The following is a 16,848-nucleotide window of genomic DNA, read 5'->3' as shown; positions in this document are numbered from 1 at the left end:
ATGTAAAGGAAAGACTTAAACAGAAACTATAAGACACGAGAATTTAAGTAAATAACAAAGAGGTTACTAGGCACAGACTCTGAGCATTCTGGCTAAAGGGATAGTGCAGACTCCAAGAGCGTGAAGAGGAAGCTCAAATGGACTTGCGTGCATGCAATGAGGAAAAACAGCCAATCTTAATGATTTTCATATAAAAAAAGAGACAGACATTACCATGTAGTATGGCTGCCACCTCTATATAGTATCTTTCTTGATATATAAGCCAGTGGCCATCAAAGTCCTTTCTTCAAAACCCAGTTCTATTTTAGTTCATCTATTTCTCTGGATGTGAAGTCTTACTCTATTATAAAGATCAAAAGAGACTTCCAGGTTTCTTTGGCGTACTGCAATAAAATGGTTGCTTCAAACCAACAGAAGAATTATACATGTTCCTGAGACCCATGAGCAGAATGACCGGCTGGTTGGCAGTGACTTTTGGGTGTTCCCTATTGCATGCAAAGAGGACACGATTTCTCAGTTAGAGAATTTAATTCTTGTAATTCTTGTACTAAGTATCTACTGTGCATTGGTTGGGTACTTCAATGATTAAGTTCAAAGAAGTCATTTTAACTTTACATGAAATCTTATTTTATTGCTATGCCTACTATTTCACAGGAAGGTGTGTGTGTGTGCGTATGGAGATTATACTCCAAAGTAATTTTGGAAATGAATAAACATGTTCTAAATGGCAGGCAGAAATGATGCAAGATCAAAGTAGCTCCAAAAAAGGAAGAAAAAAGACATACAGCTTTCTTTAGGATGCCAGAGTATTGCACCTTGTTAGAAAAATCTAACTAGCAGGATGCCCCAGTCTCTGCACTTATAGGAGATGTTTCATGCTGTTAGCAGTTCTCTGCCAGCATGGTCCAGGGGTCTTTACCGAGTGGCTCCTCCTGGGAAGAAGTCTCTCCCCACCCCTTACCACTGGCAGGTAGAAAATCACGTTTGGCCTCTTGTACAGAAATAAGCAGGAAAGGGCAGATGCTGCCATGCTCTGAGACTCCAGTGCCAGCTTCCAGCCCTCAGCCTTCCTCTTTCATATGAAGCCACCCATGGACAGGGGCTCAGACAGATGCTATGTCCCAGAGGTCCTCCCTGAGTCAACTGCAAACACATGAATCTCTGTTCACAATGTTGAAAAGGATGCTAAAGGGAGAAACAAAAACTGCACGGGAGACACCGAAGGAGACGGTTCCTAGGGCGCAGGGCAGGACCTGAGCAAACAGAAATCAAACACTGTTTATTTTTGGTGCGGTAACTTTAGACCAGTTCCAAAGTTAGTACAGTAGATGACAACCGGAATGTTTTCCTACGTGCACCCTCTAAACAATACGCAGGGCCCATTCTGCTTCTGCTGTCTTTCCATCACCTCTTGTTCCCTTCTTTCCGCTTAAGCATTTTTAATACTCATTCTTACAGTGACAGTGACAGTCTGGGGCCCCTGCGACTGGCAACCGTAAAAGGAGGCGAAGGGAGGCATGGCCCTTCCTTAGGACAGCGTGCCCCCCCCCCCCAATCAGGGTCACAGTGAATACCACACAAGTAGTTCATGAACTCCTCACATGACACTAGCTTATGAAACCCAATGAAAGGGTCCCATCCTCGCCCTCAGGACAGGGATGACCATCCTGCAGATAGTCACCACAGAGATGTACTGTGCTTGTCACCATGTGAACACTGTTGAGACTGCAGTCAGTCTGTACTGTAGGAGCCGTGGACTACTGAGCCAGGGTACACGCACACTGGGCTCACATCTCCTTATGGCTTCACTCCGTGGACCACTGAGCCAGGGTACATGAACACTGGCCTTACATTTCCACATGGCTTCACTCCCTTTACACACTACCATCGAGAAGCACGGATTTCCCTTACGGGAGGCAACTGAGGTGAACTGTATCCTGTCACCAAGACAGGGAGCCAGTGTGTTTTAGAGTTGTAAGCCTAACTCTGGCTCCAAGGCAGGTTCCTTACAATGTGCACAAGCTTTTAATTTTAAGGAAACACATTGGAATATTAAATTCTAGTGTCCTAACATTATGACTTAAAAACCATGTAACAACTTCACAAATTTTTAATGATGGTGATGTAAACAGTTATTACATTTGATTCTGATGGATATATGTGCATATAACATATACATATATATAATGCTATATATCTATGTATGTGTATATATATATATATATATATATATATATATATATATATATATACACACACACACACATAGATATATAGCGTTTTGATCAGTCTGCCTGAAACACAAAGAAGGGGGAGCACAAGAAGAGTCGCACAGCAGACAGTGTGGAACACAAATCCCGCCATTATTAGGGGGCTGTTTCTCTACCCATTCATTGAGGATTACCATGCAATTATAGCACTGTAGTGCACTGACAGAAACCACAGCTCTGACTCAGGCCAGGCCAGCTTGGCGTCTTGCGTTAGTGCCACTTCAAATATCAGCACAGACTAACACACGCCAAATACAAAGTACGGCTATGGGCTAATCAGACAGAGGTACCCATAAGGGAAAAGACAGACCTGGCGAAAGAAGCACCATTTTCACAGATCTTTAAAGATCTATAGTAAAGACATCCTGAAATGACTTGAAGTCATATAAACAGAATAGCTTAACGTTGTTTATATGCAAGTTATAAACCACATGTGTTTATGTTTGATGTATCAAATTAACAAACAGTTCTGATCCAAAAATAACTAATGCTAGACAAAAAAAAGGAAGGTCTTAAATTGGTTTCTAGCTGACATTCTCAGTATGTGACCTAAAATATCACGTACAGTAACCTGCAGCTACAAATACACACATCCTTCCTTATTACCAAGCCATAATTTTCAAGGTAATGTTCTGATGAACACTTCTGACTCAGTCAGCACGTTAGTTCCATTCTCCTAGACCAGCCCAGAGGCACCCCATCTGACTTTCCCGCGTCACAAAGCTGACAGGGAGCTGCCCCATCTGTTAGAGTAAGAAGAATAGTCTTTATAATCACTCTTTCCATGGAATAGTCAATCTGGAAAAACTGAATCGCTGGCATAGAAAGGGTCCATGGGAATACTCGCATCCCCCGTGTCAAAGCTGTGGGTAGGGTCTACATCCTCACAGGCAATGGTGGGGGTGTAGGTGGGGTGCCAGCCACTGCTTAATTCATTTGCTTTCCCCTAGGGAGTCCTGGATCCAAGAAGACTCTTTCCTCTGGAAAGGGAGGCTACGGGCACGCAGCACGCAGCTGGGAGCAGAGTGAGGATGCTTTACCGTGGCCCGGCTCTTACGGTGAAGTGTGTCACAACGAGGGGTCTGGCAGTTCCAAGGAACCACCTGTCATGCCTGCTCTCCCACAGCAGAATTCCCAGACCAGCATTCTCTACCGGATTCATACTCATACCACTTTCAAAGCCATCTTTTTTACAGTCAGGATGGCTATGAAAATCAAACCTAAGGCTTGTGTGTATTTGTGTAGGAAGGCAGAATACAAAAAAAAAATTAGAAAAATCAATTAAGATGCTCCATTAAAATGATTGGGTAATTACTACTTAGTTTCGTTCGAGTAGAAGGATGAATTCCCTAATGATGGGTATTATAAGCAATTAGACAAAGCTGCTCACTTTTCAAAATTAATCACCAATCCTATTAATTATGTCTGTATTACACATCCTACTAAATTGGAACACGTAAAAGGAGGCCTTCACACATCAAAGGAGAACCATTATCACTGCACATTAGTGCGATGATAATTTAGCTGAAAGGAACACAAACACTTGTAATTAGAAGCCTACTTTTAGGAGGATCACCGCTTTTCCTTACTCTTACACCGAGAATAAAATAAGAATAAAAAATCCTAAGGAAAAGGCAAGCGAACTTCTTGGTGAGGTCAGTTTCACAGGAGCTGTTCAGCTGTTAGAGGAACCTAACGGCTACCTAGGAGATGCGAGGACACAGCAAAGCCAGTGCCCTGTGGGACCTGTGCTGTCCCCAGTGAGATGTGATTCTGAGGACCGACAATCTGGGGTGAAACTGAGAACGGACCAAACAGGACCCCACGGGAGCACTGGTCCTCAGTGCTCTCTGGGAAAGCAAGCAGGTGTCCTACAACAGGCCAAGGGTGGCCTGCCCCGCCATCTTCCCCTCTGCTAGATGAGGGTCGGCATCTCAGGCACAGCCCTGAAGTGCTAGCTTTACTCAGGCCTTGCGCCTCTGTAGAGGGGCCAGGCTGATGGGGAGTTGGGACAAACTGGTTGGTAAGACAAAATACCCCAAAATAAAACAGGCAAGTGGGAAAGGTAATCTCATTACCTCCTGAAATCAACTTTCAATGCCCGAATAGCAGAGTCGCATGAGAACAGGAGTAATTTCACAAGAATATTTTCAGACAAAAGGAAGCTCAATTAGGAATTCGAGTATACAACCACAGGTACGCAGCAACACATTCATTAATACAGCATGAGTTGTGATTTTTCAGACGGAAGATTTCTCATGTTCCCTTAAGATGAGTCCAAGCTTATAGAGTACAAGTGTACACACGGAAGTGGGCAAGAGGGTAGGGCTGCTGCAACAGGCTATGCGCGTATCTGAACCATAACTGAATGAAAATGCTTGCAATTCAATTTAAAGTCTGAGTCACACATTTTGGCCAAAGAGGTCTTTTCTGCCTACATTAAAGAAGAATATATAGTCTAAATGACTCAGGAATTGGGAATATGAAGGGAAAAAAGAAAAACAGAAGACGGAAAATACGGACTGAGAATATTAAGGTCAGAAGGTTTCTTTCTACAATTTTGGGAGAATTGTTCTTGTGAGGAAGAGAAATGATTTACCATTATCATATGAAAGCTAACTTATAACTCAAGTAACCGCTCTGCTGGAAAAGCAACAAAACACAAGAGGAACTTTCAGTTGAACAAAACCATCTGAGAATTTCAAAACAAGAGAAATTTGTTATGAGATTTTTTTTTTTTCCCCGCCCAGACCTCCTGGTCTCTGCTTTCCCAAGGATTAGCCATTTCATCCTGGGAGGGTCACTAATTCTTCCCTTTATCATTAGAGTTCTGATGTGTAAACAGGAGCTACTGTCTGTAAGCCCTGCGAAGACAGGGCAATATCCTAGTTACATCTTGGCTCTGGATTGTCACCAAAGGCAGTGAGTGCCCTTTCTTGTACGAATTTTGGTTAACTCTATGAAAAGTAAGTAGCTAATTGTGGCTCATTTGGATGTGTGTCTCATATATTTTTTTTTTTTCCATTTATGAGCACGGCTTACGAGTGTCTTTCTCCACTAGGAAATCATCACCTGCCCTGGTTTCTGTAGATACTCCTGATCTGGAGTTGCTATTACACCACAGTGATCCAGTCTTCATTCAAAGAGCAGCCAAGTTTAAATAATACATTTATAGAGGGTCCCTCAAAGGAGAGAACCCAGCTTTCAGGACATACTGTTTTATATTCTTTGTGCGCGCGAGTATGTGTGTGAATAGCATTTTGTGGCCTGAACCCCTTTCTTCTTCCCCAGGTACGTATTCCAAATACTTGCAATGACTTGTGTCTAGAAAGCACGCAGAATCCACTGGCAATAAGTGTACAATGCCTGTAATTAATAACAACTGACATGTGTCTTCATTTGCTACTCTGATTATGGGCTCACTGCGGGACTGAGACGCGTCTTGTGTCTCATTTGACTTTAGGATGCAAAAGCAATACAGACAGTGAGGGCCTTGGGAACTAGGCCTGTCCTTGATTAGAGCTGCCAGCTGTCTCAGCCTTCCCTCTGGTCCCAGGAGCAGCATCTGGCTCATGGCCACAGGACTGGTTCGGTACAGACATTAGAGGGTAATATTCATATGTCCTCTGCTAAGAGATGTGGCACCACAGGCCGCAAGGAGGAGAGGGTTCTGTTAGTAATCTGGCCTCACTCTGTGCTTAGGCCATCAGTGTGGACAACCATGTAACCTGTAAACAGGATTAGTTAATTGTCCCATAAGATAGGGAACACAAACAAATGGGAGACTTAGTGAATCCTTCATAATGAGTTAGCCTCAAGGGAGAGGCGAGTTTTATATAATAAACATTCTCTAATATGGGAATGATGTGCCGGGGTGACTACTAGAAATAATTAGGGAGCGGGAACTATGATATTGGAAACCCAGAACTCGCAGAGAGTCCCACTGGAACACAATGGTGCTATAATATCATTGAGTTCCAAGACAGCATCTATTTATTCTTCATGCATCCATCTTGGGGGCACAGCTTTTCCCATCTTTCCCCTGATTTGATGTACCCACATTGGATCTGTGTGGCACACCAACCAGAAAAACTAATTTAAGAAAACACTAACTGGTCTATGCAATTGGCTGCCCGTGTTAATTTAGAGGTCACTGGGAGAGACGAGAGGTGTGCTCTGGTTTGTTTTGTTTTCCTTGATCTTACCTAAGCAGTAGGGGCAACACTGGCCTTTCCTCAAAACAGGTCTTTCACAGGCCACGGAGGGGCAAGACTCAGAGTAGCAGCTAATTGCACTATCCACGCACACGCAGCTGGTGCAGGCATCAGGCTTCCAGGACTCGGCCGCCAGGAAGATATCCCCTTCATCATTCCTGCAGTAGCTAGGCACACTCTCATTATGGGATGTGGAAGGCTGAGGAGGGTCATCTGGAAAAAAATCGAACACACAGTGTCAGCAAAGACAGCTCTGCAGGCTAACAGCGACACAGCATAGTTAAGTGTCAGGCCGGCTTACAGAGGAACTCCCCTCTGAGGATCTGGATACCTCATTAAAAAAAACAAAACAAAACAACAACAAAAAAAGTACAGTCAGTCCTAAGATCAGGAAACCTGCTTCTAGCAAGGTCTTGTATTCTAAAAGAGAGTGACAATAGGAAAAGACTTGTCACTGAGATTCTGTCAGGAGCCTGTGAAGGGTCTACTCCAGCCTTCTTTCTTCCTTACCTTAAGGAAAAGTCTGCGTTTTCTTTGGAGGCTCATGGGACTTGGATCACAATGGATCAAGCAGGAAATCCTGTTCATAATTTCCCAGGCTCCCTTGCAACTGAGGGGGTTGGGGTGCCTGATCTAGCTTCAGCACAGGGCTAATGGAGGGATTTCTAGGGGTGCTTCCACTTTCTCTCGAGGGTGGAGGCACTGCTGCCGCCCCCCTCCCTTTCCACATCCTGCTTGCCTTAAAGGTGATGGTTCTGTAGTCAAACTTGCCTCAGCCACTGGGCCACAGCGTCAGCGGTGATCCACGGCCGCTACCAGCTTCTTCCAAAGTGTGAAAAATAAACTATTTGTTTAAAATTTATAGCTAGATTCTCTTACTTGCAGCCAGCCCGGTCCTAACCATTCAATACTCAAACACGTCTTCCCTGCAAACTTTTCTATACACCGGATCTGTGACATTCCTAAGTTTAGACATTCCCATTAGTGAGGGAGGGGGCCAGCAACCCAGGTCACACAGAAGGGCGCCACCCAGGGAAACCATATGCAAGTCCCCCGTGGTTGTGCTATGGGAGGTCTCCACATGCCATGACAAACTGAAATGGTACAGAGGGTCACCAGGAAAACCAAGCTTCTCTTGGGTATCCAGCAATTAATGGAAAATTAAGCCCAAGAAGAAACCTGAGCTTTGTAAAAGGGACATGTAAAAAGGTGAGGTTCAAACTTTAGGAATGTCACAGTCTCTAATGGCCATGTGCCAAGCAACACGCTCAACCCAACCACCTTTCCTCTGTGGACACACAGTGGGGAGTTATCTCGTAGGCCTCTGAATTAGCATGAAGAGCCGTGCTATTGTCAGCCACGAGGCAGAAGCACGAGGCAGACACGACGCTACCACATGCCGTAGAAGCTCAAAATGTAACGTCTTTCTTTTGCCTGCTTTCATGAACACACCACACCCTCCAGTGAGCACATCTGATCCTTGATGGTTCCCACTGGCCTAACTCACTACAGGGAGCTCGTCTCATGGGTCACACCTCACATCTCGTCGGATTCTGTAAAACAGAGAAGGGAGGATGGGATTCGGCTCTCCGAGCCCTTTCTGAGGTCATCTATAGCTAGAGAGAACTCCTTTAAGAGAGAGGTTACTGCTAACATTGGTTTTGTCTGGAACTAAGCTCTAGACCCTGAAGTCCCAAGGACCCTGCCGGCTGCCTTAGCCTAGGTCTTGCAAGCCAAGTCCAACTGGGGAATTGTGCGCCACAGGTGTGCGCCATCATGGCTGTCTCTCTCCTGTTTGGACTTTGGGCAAGTATCATACTGGTACCTTCCTCTTTCTTTAGGATCTACTTCTGTGGGGGGCCACGCCCTAAGGTCAACCACAGGTAAGGCAGGATGGGAAGGGATCCTAGAGAAGTAATCACCCCACAGACCCGGGTCTTGTAGATGAGTACATAGCCTTCTTAGGCCATTTATGTGGTAGCCTAAGGCTGCTCTTTTTCTAGATGTGTAATACAGCACTTAGCGATGCTGTTCTTCAAATCTATAGTGATTTTAAAAACCTCTGACATCTTAAGTTTAAGTTCAGGATACTGGGAGAGAGGCAAACATGGTGGCTTGCACTTATAATTTCAGCACGTGAGAAGCTGAAGCACTATGGCTAAAAAAATGCTTTTATTGCAGCAGTCTAGATATGAATAGAAAAAGATGCGCTGAGGAGTTAGTAGCTCCTTTAAATACAACTTGGCCTGGCAGGCCCTCATTCACATATGCAAAAGTAACCTTTGGAGTACTTTTATATATATAAAAGAAAACTTTAAAGGTTAAGACTGATTTATCCTATCTCTATATGGAAAGGAATAATACTAGTCACCCTGGCCTAATTTATAAATGAGAACAAATCAGGTATAATACACAGAGAAAAGCAGAAAACCACAGTTAGCTTGACAGGAACCCCTGGGGCCTCTGCAATGTGGTTTTTGTTTGTTTTGTTTTTCTGAGATAGGGTTTCTGTGTGTAGCCTGGGCTATCTTGGACTTCTCTTTGTAGACCAGGCTGGCCTAAAACTCACAGACATCTGCTTACCTTTGCCCCCCACGACCCCCTGAGTGCTGGGATTATCACGTAGCCTGTAATGCAGACTCTTATTGTGAAGCGGGGCCCAGCCTTGGCCTGGGACTTCTCTATGTCCTTGCCTGCATGAAATCTCTGAGTGCAGTCAGGTGTCCCACCAAGGAATTTCGGCTTGCTGTCCCAGAGAAGTGTCTTCCACACAGCCTGTCCCCCAGTCACTGAGTCTCTAGCCCAGGGACACAGAGCACGTTTTCTCCCCTAGCATCTCCTGAGCCACCTGCACTTAAGTCCCCCCTTCTCTCTGTTCTGTAAACCATTATTATTTTTTAATGTGGAACAACCACACCACACCAGGAGCGGGGATCAATTCTCTCTCTCTTTTTGACTATTGCTCCACAGGATGTGTGTGTGTGTGTGTGTGTGTGTGTGTGTGTATTCCCAGGGTTGAATCTAGGCATTCCAGAAATGCCTACAAACCAAGTAAGTAAATGGGTCTGAGCTCACTGTCACTAAGGACTTCCCATCAGGAGGACGTGGGGGTTCAGATATCTTCCTTTACAAACACCAGCAGGACTTCCATATAAAGTAGTGACCGCGACAACAACACGGATGGAACAGGTCACACACATCATAAAGATGTAACATGTATGGACTACTAAAACCAGACAAGATTATTACACTAGTTAGATCTGCCAGAATAGTATAACTGCTATTTACATAGAGAAATCTGTACCAAGATGATACGGTGGCTCAAATTTAGTTACTGAGTATGATGGACAGAGAAACAGAAACAGAACAAGCTCCCGGGAGGTAACTCAACTATCAGGGTAACAACGGAAGTAATAAAACACGAGGGTTTATGTTTTCTTGTGCAAACGTGCATCGAGTACATGCTTGGAAGGGAAGTAGTTACAGTTTTGTTTTGTTTTTTTTTTTTTAGTTAAAAAACATGAGAAAATGAACAAATACCAAATAAAACCAGCTGCTTTTGTGACTTAAAATGTATCGAATTAAAATGAGTCCATTTTTTAAAAAAGTCATCTATTCTCGAGTTAATAGAATTACTATTTTCGTTATTAAACCAGTAGTGCAGCTCACAGCTAATACCTAGGCAGGGTTTTTTACACTTTAACACATTTCTTTCATGACTAAATTTACCTGCTAAGATCTGAGAAACACAGTGGCAGGCCAGATCCACTCCACATTCTTGGTCTTAACTTATTAGTTACAGGATGGGGAGAGCCTGTGAATGCTTTCACAGTATTTTTACAACCTGTATAGTTTCCAGAAGTTTCATTTATATCATTTTCCAATATAACTAGTTTTTACATTTGTTAAGAGACAAATGTCGCTGGTGAGACGACATGTTACATAGCAAAGTCATTGGGAATAACCTGGTATAGAGGGACTGCCTATACTCTGTGAGCATCCTTAGTCTGAGCAGTAAGGCTAAAGGAGGTAAAAAAGCCAGTTCTTCTCTTTCAAAGTCACCCCAGGTGCCACGCTCGTCGACTGTATTATGTGGGTGATCACAGGGAATGGACCGGGGAAGTGGGCCGCCAGACGTTCCCACACAGGTTCGTGGGTTTGAGCAAAGAGTTCACCCTGCCATGCAAGTCTACAGAACCGTCAGACAGACAAAGATGCATCCTTCTCTCCACATGTGCGCTGTGCCACCATTCTGGTTACCTGTACACTGTGGGCAGCAGGAGTCCTGGGTGCGGGAGGGGTTCTGGCAGAGCAATGGCGGGCACACCTCCGTCTCACACAGCACGCGACCACTATGACAGGTGCACTGTGTACAGGAGTCAATGTTCCAAGTTTCCCCTTCCACAAAATACTCTCCTCCGGGGGCATGGCAAATGGAAGGGGTGCTGAGTTCTGGCTTCTGCACCACAAAGTCATCTGAGGAATGACACGAGAAATTAATAACCTGCGGGTTCTTCAACTACCAAAGGAACTGGCGGCGTTTGTTTCAAGGGAGCGAGAAAAAGCCAAGTGTCTGAAGAGTTTTTCTCACCCTGTTCTTATCCCACCAATAGGAAAGGAAAGAGCAATTTCCATGCCAAGAAACAGGAGACAAAGAGCTAATCTCAGAGAGCGAGGTTCGAGTGGCTGAGTCTGTCGATAGTCCTGAGAGAATTCAATAAGAATTAAATTCCATAGGCATTCTCTTGCCGGAGCATCTCCGTGAGCGTGTGCAGGAGTTGTCTAGAATAAAGACTGCTCATTTACTGAATGCTTGTTATGGTCCAATTATTTCCAGGCTGGGCACTTCTCACTTATTTATTTCATTTCATTTCTTCCTTCTACTGACCTTGTGAGGGAGGCACTAGTATTCTATTCTGCATATTTCCAAAGCTAACGGCTCAGAGCATTAAGCACAGTCAAGGGGCTGGAACCAAAGTCAATGGCTATTTGGATAATGGATATGCCTCTAGATTAAACAAAACTTCAAAATGATGGATGTCCTGTCTACTTTATTATCTTGAGATTCTGAGCAAGTTCATGCCTGGAAATATGGCCCACTGTCAGGGAGCCACACCTCACCTCAGCCAACTGCCAGTACCCTGAGCGGGACGGGAATGTACCTACAGATTCGACAGTCTGAAACCCCTCACCTGAGACTAAACATTTGGTGGACGGCACCATCATCAACCAGAGGCATACCCAGAGGCAGATGTGGGTGATATCTTTCCCCAGCGGTGAGGTAGCTTTGGAGACATGAATGTTGAAATGTCTACAGAGGTGCGGGGAGCCGCCCTGATGTGGTGGGAAGTGAGAAGGCATTAACTGTATTCCCAGAGTCCAAGTACAACAAGCGCTTCAAGGAGGTGTTGACAGTGGTGCATCCAGCTGAGAAAGAGTCTAGAGACAGCCACTGCTGGCTCAGGCCAAGAGCTCAGCGGATGCTGAGGCTTGGGAACCACCCTGTCTGATGTGCTGAGCGCATCAGGGCCGTGTGTAGTGGGTAATAGTGGGTCAGTAATACTGATGGGATACAGTGTGGGCTGTGGGGTGGCATTCGGGTTTTAGGACAGGTTTATCTCAAGGAAAGGGAAGGGAAGACGGGGATGTAGACTAAGCAGACACACTCTAGAAAACAGACAGGTGAACTAAAATCCCAGTGTATGAGCAGGAAAGAAGGAAGTAATGAAAATCGGCGTCAATGGACAAGATGCTCAGGTGTATTTTCTGTGGCTTAGAGAGAGAGAAGAAAGTCTCATTGAAAAACTAATATTGGAAAAGATCCTCCGAATGACATTTAAAGGGGGTTTCCAGTAGACAGGCAGCAGGGGACTGCAGGAGTTTACCTCCTATGTATTCTTGCAAAACACAGAGGCTGGAGAGATGGTGGGGGAAAGGTTAAGGCTGAGATGGGGCGTGGGAAGAATGGAAGAGACAGTGCTACTGACGTACTGTTGGGGTTGGAAAATGGTTCAGTGGGTAAAGGGCTTGTTGAACAAGCACGAGGGCCTGTGTTTGATCTTTAGCGCACGCATTTTTAAAAAGCCAGGCATGGTGGCTCACAGTGCAATTCCAACAGGGGGACGCAGGCACTAAAGGATCCCTGAGACGTAGAGGCCAGCGAACCAAACCAAGGGAAACACTGACTGCTCCAGCACAGGAGGAATAAGAAACTGTTCTTAAGGTAGGAAGGAGACCGTGAGTACAGAAGGTCTTTTGGGGTGTCTAGACAGAAAAGCTCACATACAGCATACCACTAAAGATTCTGGACAACCCTAAGTCTACACATGCATGAATAGGAGTGTTTTTTTTTTGTATATGTACATTCAAGTCACATAGTATGTGCATTTATGTGTGTGTGCCGTAGGCCAGAGATCAATGTCTAGCATTACTCATTGTCTGTCTGTCTGTCTGTCTGTCTGTCTGTCTATCTTGTCTGTCTATCTATCTATCTATCTATCTATCTATCTATCTATCTATCTATCTATCTATCATCTATCTAATCTAATCTATTTGTGTTTAATGATTTTCTATCTATCTATCTATCTATCTATCTATCTATCTATCTATCTATCGATCGATCGATCTATCTACCTATCTATCTAATCTAATCTTATTTGTGTTTAATAGTTTTCCACTGAACCACGAGCTCACCCACTTGGTTTGATTAGCTGGCCTCTACGTCTCAGGGATCCTTTAGTGCCTGCGTCCCCCTGATGGAACTGCACTGTGAGCCACCATGCCTGGCTTTTTAAAAATACGTGTGCTAAAGATCAAACGCAGGCCCTCCTGCCTGCTCAGCAAGGCCTTTACCCACTGAACCATCTTCCAACCCCAACAGTACGTCAATTAGCTGTGGGTTTTAGAATTTCCCCGAACTAGAGAAAGACACTTCTGGCTCCACTGACTGCGGTTCTGTTTTGATCTGTGTCTTTTTATTTCCACCTGTCTTGCTCCGACTTCTTCGCGGGAGTCGCTGACAGAGAGCCAGGCGCAGGTTCCCAGTCGATATGCACCTCCAATAAAGCACGTCTTGAGGGAACAAATGATTTTTCTCTTCCCTCAAAGACTTGGCACAGACACAGAGTTCTACTTCATCAAACTGCTTCCGACCTGGTGGACAGGGTGGCTGCTCCTATTTTACTTGCAAAATATGTGAAAAAGGAGACAGCGGATCGAGAACACAACTAACTGCATTATGGGAAAACAAAACAAGACATTTATTCTGCATTTATGTGCCAAGTACAAAGGTATGGGAGCTGCCAGTCCGGTAATTGCTGAGGCGTACGGAATCTTAACAGCTGAGGAGGTCTTTATGTAGTGGAGGTAAGGCAGGTGCAGCCTGGCCAGCGTCAGCTATCATCTCTGCTCTGTTCTAATAACTCATCTTGATTATTATTATTAGGACTTATGACCGTTCCAAATGTCTCCATTTGGCAAGCGTGCCACCTGTCCATTATTTTACATGAGAGCAACAGCCACCGAGTTCAGTAGTTCTTGGCAGTATCACCCCCCTCCAGTATTACTTGGTAAGTTATAAGCTTTTCTGAAGTAAAACTCTCACCCCTTCAGTAAACTCAGCCCTTCAACCCTAATAAGCTAGCAGTGAACTGAAGGGCTGGATTTACATTTTCCTAGAGGTCCACAAACCTCTAGGTAAAAAAAAAAAAAAACCTAGTCCAAAGATCAATATAATCAAGTCAATCATTCAAAAATATGGAAAACCATTTCTACAGCCTTAGAATTTTCCTTGGTCTCTGGCTAATTATTCACTGTAGCCTGTTCAGTCTATGGAGGTTAATAACAGAAGCCACAGACAGCTGAGAAGTGTCCTGAGGGCTGACCCCACACTTCCCTCAGAGTCGCAGGCAGGTACCAGGCCCCACAAAGCTGGAGGTGGTTGCACAATAACAGGGCAGTCCACATTTACCTGTGCAGGATGGGCAGCACTGTCCGGGGCGAATGGTGGGGTTGCTGCAGGCTGGCACGGGGCAGGTGATGAGGGCACACATTTCCTTTCCGTTGTGACAGTAGCACTCCCGGCAACCGTCATGCCAGCTCTCCTCATTCTTATGATGATGGCCATCCATGGACAGACATGTGCCTGACAGGACAGGTGGCCCAGCCGAAGGAGGGACCTCTGGACAGACAGAAGGCAGTCTCGTAAAGAAGCAGTTTTGGCTCAGGAGAAACAGTTTGTGGTGCCCAGTCACCAAAAATGACACCCAGGGAGGACAGGAAAGGCTCGGGGGAAAAGAATTTAAATCATCAGGTCCCCAATTTTGAAAAACAAGGGAGAGAAAAGGAGTCTGGAAATATGGTTCCTACTGTGGGAGTGTTGCTGAGTGTTAAGCCTTTCGATTATTTTATACGATCAACAAGTACTACTTCTGAAATAGATGTCATTAACTTTTTATATATGAAGACTCATCATAGAAGTTTCATCCAATGGGAGAATTTGGGATCCCTTGCAACTACTAAATATTTGATTCATAGGATGGCTCAAATGATTGCTTATATTTCTGTTCACTGTGTGACTCCTTCAAAATACCGTAAACGTATCTGTACAACTTTGGGGGGGAAAAAAAAGCTACAGGAGTCTTTTAATGCTTGATAGCACATCATCTGACAGTCACAACACACTGCAATGAGGTGGAGGGTCTGGAGCAGGGCTGGGGTTGAGATAAAGGATGAAGACACACTGGGTGCATATTCGATGGCTTTAGGAATGTCCCTGGAGGAAGACCCTGGCTCTGGGGTCACAGGGGATTTTTGCCTATTTATAGGGTGCTTCTCAAAGCCAGTCTGAATTCTCATGAAAATCCTGTTGCTAGGGGATCACTTAAGTGAGCAGGCGTTTAGAGGTACTCACTCCTGAGGATGCCAAGATGAAGCTCCTTCCTGTACCCATCCCACTCCGGAAGAGAGTGGTCCCCTCTGTAAGGAAGCTGGGATACACTCTAGCTTTAGGCTCATGTTTCTGAGACAAGCAAAAGTGAAGCTGGAAGAGGTGATTAACTTAGTCACTGTGCTTTAAATTCTCTTCCAAGCCCATTTAATATTATGAAGGCAAAAGGCTGTCCTGTGGGAGGGTCCCAGGGTGAGTGGCATTTGTTTCAGAACAGACAGCCATCACTAAAACCAGTCCATTCACCAGACACCTTTCTGTCCTTTGTTCCCACGCTGAGAGGAGGAGGAAGGACCTACACTTACCTCTGCACTTGCAGATAAGGCAGCCATGACTGTCCTGCTGGAAGCCCAAGGGACAGATCTTGCTGCATGGCAGCTCTGGGCATTTCTTACACCGACAGATGTCACAGCCATGCTTATTCTTCCTGGGTAATTGAAATTTTGCCAGAGGTCAGAAAATCCAAAAGTTTCAAATGATGCCCAGGTACTCAGACCACGGGTCAGTGTTATCACCACTTAAGCAGAAAGCTGTGCTCCGAATTCCAAGGTGAGTTATAATTAGCTCTCACGACCAAGGTTTAGAACTGCCCAAGCATTTATATGCTTTTGGGATGTGGCCATCCCCAGTGTCACAGATGAGGGTTTAATTAGATGGTGCCAGATCTAAAGGACGGACATGGAACTCCAGGGAACAGAACAGTGTGAGATGTATTACTGGCCAATGTTGGGAAATGAACATTAGAGGAATTTTGTTAGGGCTGTGGGCTTTCTCAAACGGCTGTATCCTTTGAGAAGTTCCATATGCTAGTAAAAACTTTAACTACTGAAACCTACATTAGACACAGGAGGCTGTAAGGACTCAGGGACCTGGGAAGTCTTCATAAACGTTAATAAAAGCCTTAGGCCAGCAAGGTTGTCTACTGGACAAAAAGGTACTTGGCATCAAGGCTGACGGAGTTGAGTTTGATTCCCAGATCCCACGTGGTGAAGGAAGGAAATTAAGTAGGCTGTTTTACACAATGCACATTGCAGCACGTACACAAAACCCATGTACACATATAAATAAGTAACTAAACATGTATATACTGAAAATGATTACAAACCTGGTCCTGGAGGCTATTAATTATTAATTGATTGCTTTATTAGGGCTGGAGGATACTTTATTTTGTATTAGCAGTTAAATTATAAAATGATTATGTCTTTAACTTTATTTTTTTACTTTGTGTGTGTGTGTGTGTGTGTGCGTGTGTGTGCGTTCATGTGTGACTGTGTGTGCATTCGGTGTGTGTGTGTGTGTGTGTGTCTACCATGTGAGTACAATTTCCTCCAGAAGGCAGAAAGAGCAGCAGATCCCTGGAACTGGAATTACAGGAAGCCAGGCCCTGTTCATGCTCACCAGGCGAGCATACGTGTTC

At 44.7% G+C, this 16,848-nt stretch overlaps 1 protein-coding gene across 4 annotated transcripts in view; it reads right to left on the bottom strand.

Annotated features, from left to right (window-relative positions):
• The window catches only part of Crim1 (cysteine rich transmembrane BMP regulator 1), a 178,489-nt gene that overhangs the window by 15,465 nt on the left and 146,176 nt on the right, over positions 1-16,848 (bottom strand). For all 4 annotated transcript variants that reach the window (XM_021217779.2, XM_029531327.1, XM_029531328.1 and 1 more), the window contains 4 exons: positions 15,737-15,858; positions 14,454-14,663; positions 10,745-10,960; positions 6,476-6,697 (listed from right to left, as the gene is read on the bottom strand). In XM_021217779.2, coding sequence (XP_021073438.1) covers positions 6,476-6,697; positions 10,745-10,960; positions 14,454-14,663; positions 15,737-15,858 — 770 coding nt within the window. The remainder of the gene's footprint in view (positions 1-6,475; positions 6,698-10,744; positions 10,961-14,453; positions 14,664-15,736; positions 15,859-16,848) is intronic.

This window comes from Mus pahari, chromosome 18 (genome assembly GCF_900095145.1).
Source record: "Mus pahari chromosome 18, PAHARI_EIJ_v1.1, whole genome shotgun sequence".
NCBI classification, from domain to species: Eukaryota; Metazoa; Chordata; class Mammalia; order Rodentia; family Muridae; genus Mus; species Mus pahari.
The sequence above is the reverse complement of the archived record's forward strand: the minus strand, read 5'-3'. Positions and strand labels throughout refer to the sequence as shown.